Consider the following 13,552-nt stretch of genomic DNA (forward strand, 5'->3'; position numbering starts at 1 on the left):
GTATTCCTATAAATAATGACAACTTCAATCTTATAACTGTTTTAATAAAAATGTGGGTCTGAATTTTTAACCAGTAAGCGGTGAGCTAGGTCCTGACTGTTTATAACTGGAGCTAGATAAACAGCTGGAAAAAACCATGAATAACCATAAACTCATATTAAGTGTAGTGGAACTTGTTAAAGACAATTGGTGGATATGTTTGAGATGGGCGATCTGACAAAAATCATATCACAATCCTTAAATGCAGTATGTATTTTTTATTGGATTTTTTATGTGCATTATTTATGCAAATGTATGCTTCATCTATTTCAAATGTGTCATTCTGCATACTTTGTATGTAATCAAAAAGTGTCTTTAGGATGATTGTAAGGAATTTAGCTCATTTAGGTTAAGCTGATGTATTCTCCACCAAAATATGTAGGACATTAGCAGATCAGCTCAAAAGGGGAAATCTGTAAACTTAATATTTTAATAGCTGATCAACTATTCGTCCAGCGATAAGTTGAAACGAGTGTATTTATTAATTGTGTATGTGATATTACCTCCGTGGCCACCGGCAATAATATCTTAAATATAGTGAAGCACTATATTGAGAGCACAGTAACAAGATCGGCAATAGCTGATCAACTATTCGTCCAGCGATAAGTTGAAACGAGTGTATTTATTAATTGTGTATGTGATATTACCTCCGTGGCCACCGGCAATAATATCTTAAATATAGTGAAGCACTATATTGAGAGCACAGTAACAAGATCGGCAGTTTAAGGCAATAAATTTGAAGCACAGATACACAAGACATCAGATGAGATTTTATTGTACTAAGCTACTATACACATATACTAAACTACTACACATATATCCTAAACTACTACACACAACCAACACACACACACAGACATACACATTCATACATGTAGGGATATGGAATGAGAAGAACCAGTGAGAATAATCAGAGAGTTGAGTTCTTAGACATAAACCTGATAAATCAGCATTAACTGGTGAAAAGAGTTTTAGGTTTACTGCACCAGCTTAATGAAGTTGGGAGGTATCAATACTTGCTTTGCCTAGGTGGTGAATGGAAGGAGTTGGTGTTGGTCAGCAGGTTCTAGTCGGACCGGAGTTGGAGGATGTTAGAGAAGTTATTGATCGTCGCCGGAGAGGGAGGCTAGAGTCTGGACGGCTGGGCGAAGGGTCGAGTCAAGCAATGTTCAGTGATGCAAGTCTTGGAATCTTCTTGTGCAGGTTCTCTTCCTGTTCCAGCTCTGTTCTGGTCCCAGCGCCGTTCCAGTTCAGCTCCCGCTCTGGCTCTGTTCTTTGTTCTTGTGTTGTTGCATTCCTGTGTGTTTCTGTGTTGGGCATGCGGTTTTATGTTAGTTTAGATGAGCCGGCCTCTTGAGGTCTTCAGCCAACCGCAGGCCGGTTTGGAGATGATTGGAGAGTGGCTTGGCTGGCCCTCCAGCTAATTTGCAAGTGACCCCTCCCGGGTCGCCCCCTTCTCAATGTCCACTGTAATGTGGTCTTATTTACCTTTAATGCTTATAATAAATGTATGATATGAGGTACTGAGAATTGCAAATCATCAACAGCTTCTGCACATGAAGACAAGCATGCAGATACCACACATGACATACATTAGCCATGGCCATTAGCTACTGGGTATAATGGCGTGTTTACAGAAAGAAACAGACTTAATATTATGTAACTCCATTAATAGTGGGGTTGTAATATAATGCTGGTTTGAATACGTGATTTGGAGGTAGCACCGGACTTCCCACCATGTGAGAAGTCACCGTGGCTGAAGTGTAAGTTAACTCTTGCTCTCTGGTTTAATACAGTATGTGTGAAGGCATGTTCCCCATACAGATTTAACACAAAACTCAGCAACTTCATTGAAATAAAATAAGGCAGATACAGAGAAAGAAAAGAACATTCTTAAAAAGTGGAGGAGTCTTAGGCCTGGAGTCCTTTGCTGATTCAGTTGAGACCAAAGGTCACTTCAACCTCAGCAGGATGTAGCGTGGTGTGGAGTGTGATTAATCTCCGCCAGTTCCCTAATCCAAACAAAAGGCATCTGTTAAGGGTGGTCAATTCGAGTTCAGCTCCACGGAGGGGTAATTTACACCCTTTTTTTGGGGTTTTCTGCATTCTGACGACCGTTAGCATCCCTTAATGTTTAATGACCTGTCGTTTAGCCTAGACAGGCTGGAGCCATCTTAGGTCCGTTGGGTGTGAAGGGATGTCTTTGTCCTGTGTGTGGTTGGAGAGACAGTCAGTTTCTTCAGTTTGATAGTCTTGATTCCTACATGATGTTGGGGGAAAAAAATGCTCATTTCATTGTGAACACAATCTTCAGATAAAGAGTTACACAACAGTTAGTTGAGATATCATTTATTTATCATTTAATCACCTGTGCTGCCATTTTTCCAAATAAAATAAAAAAGTAAGTAATCAATTGGAGAAGACACACACACACACACACATTTTAGGATGCTTAGTGATTAGTGATTTTCTCCAAACGTGTGCACTTATTTCAACATTCATTTCTTTATTGAAAACTGTAGCACAATACTAAATCCAGCTCTCCTGTAATAATGGAGTGTCATTTATTAGAGGATAAGGAGGTGTGTAATAATATCAGTGTGTAAAATTTTAAGAATGTTCCTGATTTTTTCTTCTTCTGCAGGTTTGCTGTTTCAGGATCCTGTTGTCTGTAGATTTACTGAGAGTAATCAGTGTTATGTAGCTCTGGGACAACGACTGCACCTGCCAATGCCCATGGAGGATGGGTTTGACCTAAAGATCATAGACAAGACATCTACCCCTCATTTAATTTTAAGATATAGAAAAACCCAAAGTAACCCACCAAAACCAAATCCCCCAAGATGGCAGTTTGGTAATGATAATAAAACTATGATACTAACCAGTGCAGAGAGGAATGACTCTGGAACATACACTTTAGACACCTATGATGCAAACGGGAATCTTAAAGGCAATTATACTCTCCAGCTAAACATTGAAGGTAGGACCACACAACTTCTAATCACATCACACAGCACACTACAACATTTACAAGTTATTTCATAAATATATAAAATATATCCCTTCATTCTATAGTCTCTCTCAAGTGTTTTTTTTTATATTTGAACAAAAAGTTCACGTTTCAAAAACTTACTTTTATTTATGCAAATGAGGCTTCATCTAATAAACTATGGAGAAATGTATGTCCTTAAAAAATGAGGCTTTTGACATTGTTAGAATTTAAGTCTTTATTTGACTGTGAAGAAGCTCTCAAGAGAAAGTCTTTTACAGAAATGTTTGTTAAAGACTTGTTAATGTTTATTTGTTGAAAATAATTTATTTATTGTTTAATCAAGAAAATGCCATGCCTTGTTAAATATTTTATGCCATTTAAAATCTATGATAATCCTAAGAATAATCAACATTTTGGGAAAATCCTCTATAATATCCTTTTAATTAAGAAAAGGAATGAACATGTAAAATTTCATGAATGTAGGTCATCTTTCATGAATGCAGTTTTGATTTGATAATGTGTTTAGTACTTACAGGTATCCATAGTAAATTTGATTATCTCTAATCTGCAGCTGAGGTGTCCTCAGTGAAATTGTGGTACAGCTGCTTGTCCCCTGGAGTCATGAAAGTGTACTGTTCTGCTGATGGAGACAATCTCCACTTCAACTGGACTCCTGATTTAAACACACTCCCTCAACTGGAGAACGGGATCAGCACTCTCATACTGAATAAAGATCATCATGGAAACGTCACCTGTCGTGTAGAAAATCATGTCAGCTATAACTACAATACCACTCAACTCCACCCATGTCCTGGTGAGTTTGTCTTTTTAAAATAATGATTAGACGAAGAAAAAACAATGCAGCAATTTTGAATACAGAGACAAAACAGCCAAATACCTGGTATGAATGAAGGAATGAATGAAAGTTAAGCTCAGTCCCTAAACTCATGGTAGCAGTGTGTAAATTCTGGCTCTGATAGTTCCTCAACCTCAGCTACATCACTCAAGTTCATAATTCGTCTCAACTACAGATGCAAATAGAGTATGCAGTACTTAAAAAATCCTGCTTGCACAATTAATAATTTTGTTTGTATCTGCCTGTGATCATTTCCAATGAATAGAGTTGGCTCTATTTCCCAATATAAACATCTAGTAAATTAATTTACACCATCCTGACCCTGACCAGGCAGTTACTAAAGATACATGAATGAATTATAAATGCATCACGCAGCGTCTTTGTTTTGTCCTGCAAACTTGATATCAGACCTCTTGCTTGTGACTGCATGAAAGTACATCTTGCAAACTTTCTTATCTCTCGTGGGTTAGTCCAGTCCAGATTCACTGCTCTAGTCTCAACCTGATGTCCTGTGAACCTTTCTGGCAAGGCTTCTAAAAAAAAAGGTCAAATAAAACAATATTAACAGTGTTTGCATCTGTGTATCTGTAATAATGGAATGTCATTTGTTAGAGGATAAAGAGGTGTGTAATAATATCAGTGTGTAAAATTTTAAGAATGTTCCTGATTTTTTCTTCTTCTGCAGGTTTGCTGTTTCAGGATCCTGTTGTCTGTAGATTTACTGAGAGTAATCAGTGTTATGTAGCTCTGGGACAACGACTGCACCTGCCAATGCCCCTGGAGGAAAGGTTAGACCTAAAGATCATAGACAAGACATCTACCTCTCATTTAATTTTAAGATATAGAAAAACCCAAAGTGACCCACCAAAACCAAATCCCCCAAGATGGCAGTTTGGTAATGATAATAAAACTATGATACTAACCAGTGCAGAGAGGAATGACTCTGGAACATACACTTTAGACACCTATGATGCAAACGGGAATCTTAAAGGCAATTATACTCTCCAGCTAAACATTGAAGGTAGGACCACACAACTTCTAATCACATCACACAGCACACTACAACATTTACAAGTTATTTCATAAATATATAAAATATATCCCTTTATTCTATAGTCTCTCTCAAGTGTTTTTTTTTATATTTGAACAAAAAGTTCACGTTTCAAAAACTTACTTTTATTTATGCAAATGAGGCTTCATCTAATAAACTATGCGGAAATGTATGTCCTTAAAAAAATGAGGCTTTTGACATTGTTAGAATTTAAGTCTTTATTTGACAGTGAAGAAGCTCTCAAGAGAAAGTCTTTTACAGAAATGTTTGTTAAAGACTTGTTAATGTTTATTTGTTGAAAATAATTTATTTATTGTTTAATCAAGAAAATGCCGTGCCTTGTTATAAAAAATATTTTATGCCATTTTTTAAAATCTATGATAATCCTAAGAATAATCAATATTTTGGGAAAATCCTCTATAATATCCTTTTAATTAAGGAAAGGAATGAACAGTTCCGTTCCTGTAAAATTTCATGAATGTAGGTCATCTTTCATGAATGCATTTTTGGTTTGATAATGTGTTTAGTACTTACAGGCATCCATAGTAAATTTGTTTATCTCTAATCTGCAGCTGAGGTGTCCTCAGTGAAATTGTGGTACAACTGCTTGTCCCCTGGAGTCATGAAAGTGTACTGTTCTGCTGATGGAGACAATCTCCGCTTCAACTGGACTCCTGATTTAAACACACTCCCTCAACTGGAGAAGGGGAACAGCACTCTCATACTGAATAAAGATCATCATGGAAATGTCACCTGCCATGTAGAAAATCATGTCAGCTATAACTACAATACCTCTGAACTCCACCCATGTCCTGGTGAGTCTGTCTTTTTAAAATAATGATGAGACGAAGAAAAAAAAACAATGCAGCAATTTGTGAATACAGAGACAAAACAGCCAAATACCTGGTATGAATGAAGGAATGAATGAAAGTTAAGCTCAGTCCCTAAACACATGGTAGCAGTGTGTAAATTCTGGCTCCGATAGTTCCTCAACCTCAGCTACATCACTCAAGTTCATAATTCGTCTCAACTACAGATGCAAATAGAGTATGCAGTACTTAAAAAAATCCTGCTTGCACAATTAATAATTTTGTTTGTATCCGCCTCTGATCATTTCCAATGAATAGAGTCGGCTCTATTTCCCAATATAAACAACGAGAAAACTAATTTAAACCATCCTGACCCTGACCAGGCGGTTACTAAAGATACATGAATGAATTATAAATGCATCACGCAGCGTCTTTGTTTTGTCCTGCAAACTTGATATCAGACCTCTTGCTTGTGACTGCATGAAAGTAAATCTTGCAAACTTTCTTGTGTCCCGTGGGTTAGTCCAGTCCAGATTCACTCCTCTAGTCTCAACCTGATGTCCTGTGAACCTTTCTGGCAAGCCTTCTAAAAAAAAAAGTCAAATAAAACAATATTAACAGTGTTTGTATCTGTATATGTATGCTGTAACGAATCCGGCCTCTGTGGTTCCCCCTGATTGTCACCAGAGGTCACCATCACCCGAGTATTGACTTTCCCCTCGAGACTACATTTCCCATCACCCCGCACCCAGCACTGATTACGAGCTCACCTGCAGCCTATTACCGGGACTACTTAAGCCTCCGCCTCTCGCTCACTCATTGCGAAGTCTTGTTTTGCCCCGGCTAACATTTCTGAGCGTTTATATCTTCTCTGTTGGATTACTGTGTTTGACCTTGGACTGTTTCTTCTCGTTTCTGATTCTTTGCTGCCTGCCCCGACCTCGGACTGTTCCTTCTCGTTTCTGATTCTTTGCTGCCTGCCCTGACCATCTGCCTGTTTGATCACTCTGCCTTTGTTTTGCCTCTGATTACCTTGTTTCGCTGTTGCCCGACCACGCCTGTACCACTGTGTCTGCCTTTTATTAAAACGCTGCTAATGGATCCCCATTCTGTTGACTCCTCGTTACAGAAGACTTCGCCATGAGTGAGCGAGAGGCGGAGGCTTAAGTAGTCCCGGTAATAGGCTGCAGGTGAGCTCGTAATCAGTGCTGGGTGCGGGGTGATGGGAAATGTAGTCTCGAGGGGAAAGTCAATACTCGGGTGATGGTGACCTCTGGTGACGATCAGGGGGAACCACAGAGGCCGGATTCGTTACATATGCATTGTAATTCAATGACATTTCTCATATACAGTAAGTCTTTGAAGAAGGGAGAGAAAAACAGATTTACTAATAAATAAAATAAATAAATATTGCACATGTCAAAAGCCAGGACACACCTAATTATAAAATGGTTGTGTTCAAAACGCATGACATTATGCAGTACCTGAAAATAAAATATTAAGCATAGTCTTATTTTTTATTTTATTTTTCAGAAACTACAACTTCAGCATCAACTACTGCACAGTTTAGTAATGGCAAAGTTCCTGCTGATGGTAAAGTTCTCAGTTCCTACATTTTTATATGTCTGTATGTGCTAATGTCCTACTGAATAAAACACAGCAACATGACAGTGCTTTTACATATAATAAAATACAGCAATAATATTATAGCATACACTAAATACTCCCATATAAATGGGTTTTACTCATGATACTAAATTGAAGTGATGGCAGGGAAATAAAACACAGACAGGGATGTGTAAGAGCTCAAAAATGCTGTGAGAAGATAAACAAGACTAGAAAGAGACTAAGAGGATAATCAGTGAACAAGGCCACTGAAACAACAGGGCCAAGCTGGCATTTGACCCACTACATTTCAAAGTCCTGCGATGCTACAGCACTTCATTTTTAATGCTCTTCTTGGCAATATTTATAAGTAATAAAATTGAGCTATTCCTTCACTTTTGTGTGTTCTTGAATTTCTAGAAATTATAGTTATAGTATTGTGTAAACACATAAATAGTTAGTTTGTTGTGCCATGACCAAAGATGACTTTCTGTAAGAAGAAAGTTATCTATATATTATATATACTGTATATTTTATTTTATTCTTCAGGACCTACTACTGCAGTAGTCACTTCCACACTGTCTAATAATAGTGAGTCTCTCAGTTCCTTAATTTTTTTTTTGTCTTTATGTGTTTGTATGTACTAATTTTCTCCCTGAAACTAAAGATTACGTATTGACCAAAACACATCAAAAATGGCAGTGCTTTTAAAACAATTAACACAGACAGTGATCTGTAACAGCTGAGAAATGCTGTGAGAACACAAACAAGCACTTTTCCAGCAGAATTTATTAAGAAAAAAAAAAAAAAAACTCTGCCTAACTGCTCGGAGCACTGACCTATAGGCATAAACTGAAAGATAGGCAGAGCCAGAGGCAGAAGCAATCAAAATTTCTATTTCATTTGGGGAATGACACATTTCCAAAAAGTGAAAGCCATGAAGCTGTGTAGCAGTGGAACCAACTTAGTGAACTTGTTGCTAGATTTGACATATTTGTAGAGCCACGTCGATGATGTTGGAATTAAAATGTTCATTTCACCGTGAACACAACCTTCGGAGAAAGACTTACAAAACCGTTTGCTGAAATATCAATTATCAATTGTAAGGAAATTAGCTGTTTAGGTTAAGCTGTTGTATTCTCCACCAATACATGTACGAGATTAGCAGATCAGCTCAGAAGGGGAAATTTGTAAACTTAACATTTTAATAGCTGATCAACTATTCGTCCAGCGATAAGTTGAAATGAGTGTATTTATTAATTGTGTATGTGATATTACCTCCGTGGCCACCGGCAATAATATCCTAAATGTGAAACACTATATTAAGAGCACAGTAACAAGATCGGCAGTTTAAGGCAATAAATTTGAAGCACAGAGACACAAGACACTGGCCTTTATAAAATCAGACGAGACTTTATTACTATTCTAAAACACAGAAACTAATCTAACACTAACACACACACACACACACACACACACACGTGTAAACAGGGGTGAAAATGGCTTTGAAAAGAGAGTGAATGAAATTCCAAGTTACTAGCAGTTTCTGAGACCATGACCTGAACGAACCATCAACTTATGAGTTTGATTTAACATTCGCTTCGTTTAGAAGGGCTTTAAACTTGTATTAAATGCACCAGTTCAGCGAGAATCTGGAGGTACTATACTTGCGTTTGTGTTGCCAGGGATTCCCTCGTTGCATTGTTGTTTGGAAGGATTTTCCGGCGATGTTGATTGGTCGGCGGTCTGGTTGGCCTTATGTAGCGTCTCGAAAGACCAATGAGGAAGATAAACAAAGTGAGGCGCGAACCTGGCGGAGTCTCGTAGGCGGGTTGCAAAACTTTGAAGAATGGTTCACAGCGGTGCGAAGGCGAGAGTTGGAGGCTTTGCAAGAACCAGTCTGGATGTGGAGTCTCGGAGCAAGTGTGATCTCCTCGTGATGAACTTCTAAAGCTTTTGGTTGATGAGACTTCCTTTAGATGTGGATGGAGACTCTTACAGAGATGTAGTGGATGAGACTCCAAAGATGTGTTGGACTCTCTCAAAGATGGATTGGATGAGACTCTTGCAGAGATGTTGTGGATGAGACTCCTTGAAAGTTGTTGGACTCTCTCAAGGATGGATAGGATGAGACTCAGAGTTTCCTTTGTGTCAGGGGGTTTTAACCCTTTCCAGTTGGGCTGACCCGAAAGTGTTTGCTCCAATCAGCAGGATCTTGGGGCAGGGTGTAAACTGTATTCTCCTCCTCTGACACTAATTAACATTCTGGTCTCTGAGTTATGTGCTTTGCAAACTTTGCATAAGGTTAAGTTAGAACTTTGTTAAGGAATTTGGTAACATGCATGTAATACATCGTACTCAACTTTACATTATACCGACCCTTAGGAAATTCAATAGTGATCACACACATACCAAACATGACATACTTGCTGTTATTGATACACACACAAACACTATTGTCCCTGTTAAACGATCAAAAAGCATCATAATGACCTGGTGGCTATAAGCATGACACACATACGGAATGACATTAAAAGAGGCAACAATTTTCAAACTATGGTGCATCATCTTAAATTTATTGGCATAGTCCTTATAGGAGATGTAAAGTAGCCTTATGTAGTCTGTTAAAGCTGGGTTCTGTGGAATGTGTGAAGGGTGGTGAACTTTGTGTTCCTGGGGAGAACAAAGGTCTCATTCCATGAGGGTCCTTGGGTGAGCCCCCCCTTTTCTGTAGTTATCAGTTTTAGCATCGTGTTGGGTGAGCCATCTGGTCTTGGCCAGTGATCTAGATCAACAAGTTTGATAGAAGTGCCTCTTGGCTAAGAGGGTTCGTCCTCTGGTCAGGGATGTCCTATCAGTTGCTGATTGTTCACAGGGCAGTTGAAATCCAGCAATCAGTAAACAAGTGGTAATTAACTTGGGTCTGCAAAGTCTGGGAGCAGGATTCCTAGCTTTATGGCTTCTTTGCTTTCCTTGCCTGTTCACTTCAGATCCTACACAATCTATGAATTGTTTAATCAAGAAAACACTTGTGCTGTTATACATTTAATGCCATTCTTAAAATAAAAAAAGTAAATAATCAATTTGGAGAAGATAAATAGACACACAAATTTTAAGTTGCTTCCTTGTGATTATAACCAAATATGTACACTTTTTTTCCATGTTCAGTTCTTTACTGAAAACTGTACCAGAGTACCGAATCCAGATCTCCTGTAACAAAACAGTATCAAATAAGTGGATCAGACGTGTGGTTCAGTGTGTCAGAATAACGAGACAATGATCTTGTATTTTCTTCCTCTGCAGGTTTGCTGTTTGAGGATCCTGTTGTCTGTAGATTTACTGAGAGTAATCAGTGTTATGTAGCTCTGGGACAACGACTGCACCTGCCAATGCCCATGGAGGTTGGGTTAGACCTAAAGATCACAGACAAGACATCTACCTCTCGTTTAATTTTAAAATATAGAAAAACCCAAAGTAACCCACCAAAACCAAATCCCCCAAGATGGCAGTTTGTTAATGATAATAAAACTATGATACTAACCAGTGCAGAGAGGAACGACTCTGGAACATACACTTTAGACACCTTTGATGCAAACGGGAATTTTAAAGGCAATTACACTCTCCAGCTAAACATTGAAGGTAGGACCACACAACTTCTAATCACATCACACAGCACACTACAACATTTACAAGTTATTTGATAAATGTACAAAATATGACCATTCATTCTATACTCTAACACATTTTACAAGTTTTACTTGTATAGTAGGACATCTATGCCAATATTCATCAAAGTAAGGGAGAACACTTTTACTACTTTTACTACTTCTACTACAAACAAAGGCCAAACTTTTTATATCTTTGCAAAGCCCATTCAAGACAAGATACTACAACTGAATACTTTTATTTAAAAAAAAAAACAAAAGACAAAAAAACAAAAAACCCAGATATCAAAATTAATCTTCACCACTTGATTGTTGATATTCTCATAAATATTTTTTATTGGATTTTTTTTTACATGTACATTTATGTGTCCAAATAAATTTAAAAACATAAATCCACACATACATCAGGAAAGAAGTTTTTCAGGGATGTATGATCAGTTATTCAGAAGTGTTAGGACTTGGACTATCTTGGCCTCTAGAGGCCGCTATTGTTTCCGTGTTTTGTGTTTTTGTTTTGACAGCCATGTGCTTTTGTTTTTCCATGTGCCTTGTGCCCCGCCTAGTCCTCATTACTTACACCTATTTTCAGTTTGCCCCCTTGATTTGTTTGTGTATTTATACCCCCTCAGTTTGGCCTTTTGTCACAGAGTCTTTGTGCTGTTATGTTTAAGACTAGTAACCTCTGTTCCGTGTTCCTTACTTATGTCTTTGTGTTGTTTTTGGTACTTTGCTTTCTTGTGGACTTTGTGGACTTTGTATTTGCTGCTGTTGGATCTTCTGAGTGTTTGGATTTTTGCCTCTTTTTTTTCTGATTTTTGGTTTCTTGGACTATGCACTTTTGGATTTTTTTTATTTTTTTCTCTTGTATCTTCTGAGCGTTTGGATTATACTTTTGTTATTTTTTTGCCTTGGGTGTTGGATCTTAATTAATAAACTGTTTCCTTTACTTTACTCTCGCCTCACTCCTCTGCACTTGAGTCATTCCCCTGGTGGCCTAGTGGGGGTTTGCTGGATTACTACGCCGGCGACCCGGGTTTGATTCCCAGCAAAACCCTAACAAAGACTCCGTTCTTCTTCAACTGTCTACCTGGCTAACCTTCAGGGAATTGTGGCTGCTTTAACATGTTTCGGAACTTGCATGCTATGAGGAACTGCTTCAACAAATTGGGAAAGCCCTGGCACAGCTGACTCCTCTGCCTCCACCTCCTGCTCCAGTGCTTCATGCCACGCTGCCTCCTTCACCTCGCGAACCCTGTCTTCCTGCACCACAGAGGTATGACGGTGAGTGCCAGGAGTTCCTTACCCTTACCCAGTGCCAACTCACCTTTGAGCTCCAGCTCAAACCTACACTACAGATTGCCACAAGATTGCATTTGTGATAACTTTGTTAGCTGATAAGGCACAAGCTTGGGCAACAGCCATCTGGCAAAGACAGGGATTTCTGATTTCGGATGGAATGAGACTGCCCAGGTTTCAGCCTTCCACCATGGTCTGTCTGACCCCATCAAAGACGGTCTGATTGATTCGTCTTGATAACAGGATTAGAGAGCGTCACCAAGTTGTGAGTTCCCCTTGCTTCACTGCCTCAACCTGGAGGCCGTCCACCTCCTCCAGTGACTGTCCAGAGCCCATGCAAGTTGGCCGTACTCGTCTCTCCGCAGCTGAAAGGGAGCGTAGAAGGAGGGACAAGTGCTGCATCTACTGTGGCAAGCCTGGCCATTTCCGAGCATCACGTCCCGAGCTCTTGGGAAAAGGACCGCCCCGTCCAGCCGAGGGAGGGTTGCGACGGGGACTACCCTCTCTCCTGAACTTCCCGGCCAAGGAGTCTACATCACTGTCTCCATCTCCTGGGGTGAGTCCGTCCACTCTTGCCAGGCCTTGTTAGACTCCGGGGCGGCTGGAAACTTTATGGATGTCCACTTCGCCCGAAGAATCAATGTCCCTACGGTACCTCTTGAAGTCCCGCTGTCTGTGTCTGCTCTGGATGGCCAAGCTTTAGGTGACGGAAAAGTCACCCAAGTAACTTCTCCAGTCTTTCTCCAGTCTCAAGGTCACAAAGAAGAAATATCCCTGTACCTGATTCATTCACCAGAGTTCCCAGTTATTCTAGGCCTTCCTTGGCTTACCCGCCACAACCCTCGCATAGACTGGGTAACAAGCCAGGTTGTGGAATGGAGTCCTGCTTGCTACGCCTCTTGTCTGCTCTCTAGCTCTCCTGTGTCTCCTGCCGAGCCTCCTGATCTCACCGAGTTATCCCAAGTTCCCCCAGAGTACTGGGATCTGAAAGAAGTCTTCAGCAAGAGCAGGGCCGCCGTTCTTCCTCCGCACCGTGCCTACGACTGTGCCATCGACTTGCTCGCTGGGGCTACCCGTCCTCGTGGCAGACTGTTTTCCCTCTCTCAGCCATAACGCAAGGCCATGGAGGAGTACATCAAGGACGCCCTGGCCTCTGGGTTCATTCGACCCTCCACCTCACCCGCTGGGGCCGGCTTCTTCTTTGTCGGCAAGAAGGATGGGGGGCTCCGGCCGTGTATT

The 13,552-nt window shown here is 39.8% G+C and overlaps 1 protein-coding gene across 1 annotated transcript; it reads left to right on the forward strand.

The window, feature by feature from the left end:
* The first annotated feature begins 2,558 nt into the window (after window positions 1-2,558).
* On the forward strand, window positions 2,559-12,902 carry LOC113540568 (uncharacterized). Its single transcript, XM_053239403.1, has 6 exons — window positions 2,559-3,019; window positions 3,603-3,845; window positions 4,573-4,908; window positions 5,511-5,753; window positions 10,656-10,758; window positions 12,557-12,902. The coding sequence occupies exons 1-6, from the start codon at window positions 2,656-2,658 to the stop codon at window positions 12,900-12,902; spliced, it is 1,635 nt and encodes a 544-aa protein (XP_053095378.1). The 5' UTR covers window positions 2,559-2,655.
* Window positions 12,903-13,552: the final 650 nt, after the last annotated feature.

Source organism: Pangasianodon hypophthalmus, chromosome 13 (assembly GCF_027358585.1).
Source record: "Pangasianodon hypophthalmus isolate fPanHyp1 chromosome 13, fPanHyp1.pri, whole genome shotgun sequence".
NCBI classification, from domain to species: domain Eukaryota; kingdom Metazoa; phylum Chordata; class Actinopteri; order Siluriformes; family Pangasiidae; genus Pangasianodon; species Pangasianodon hypophthalmus.

Bases quoted from the DNA above. Each gene is read 5' to 3' on its own strand.
- LOC113540568 (XM_053239403.1), top strand. From the start codon at position 2,656: ATGTTCCTGATTTTTTCTTCTTCTGCAGGTTTGCTGTTTCAGGATCCT. The intron at 3,020-3,602 runs GTAGGACCACAC...TCTAATCTGCAG, and splicing joins TCTCCAGCTAAACATTGAAG to CTGAGGTGTCCTCAGTGAAA. The intron at 10,759-12,556 runs GTTAGACCTAAA...TCTTGATAACAG, and splicing joins CCAATGCCCATGGAGGTTGG to GATTAGAGAGCGTCACCAAG.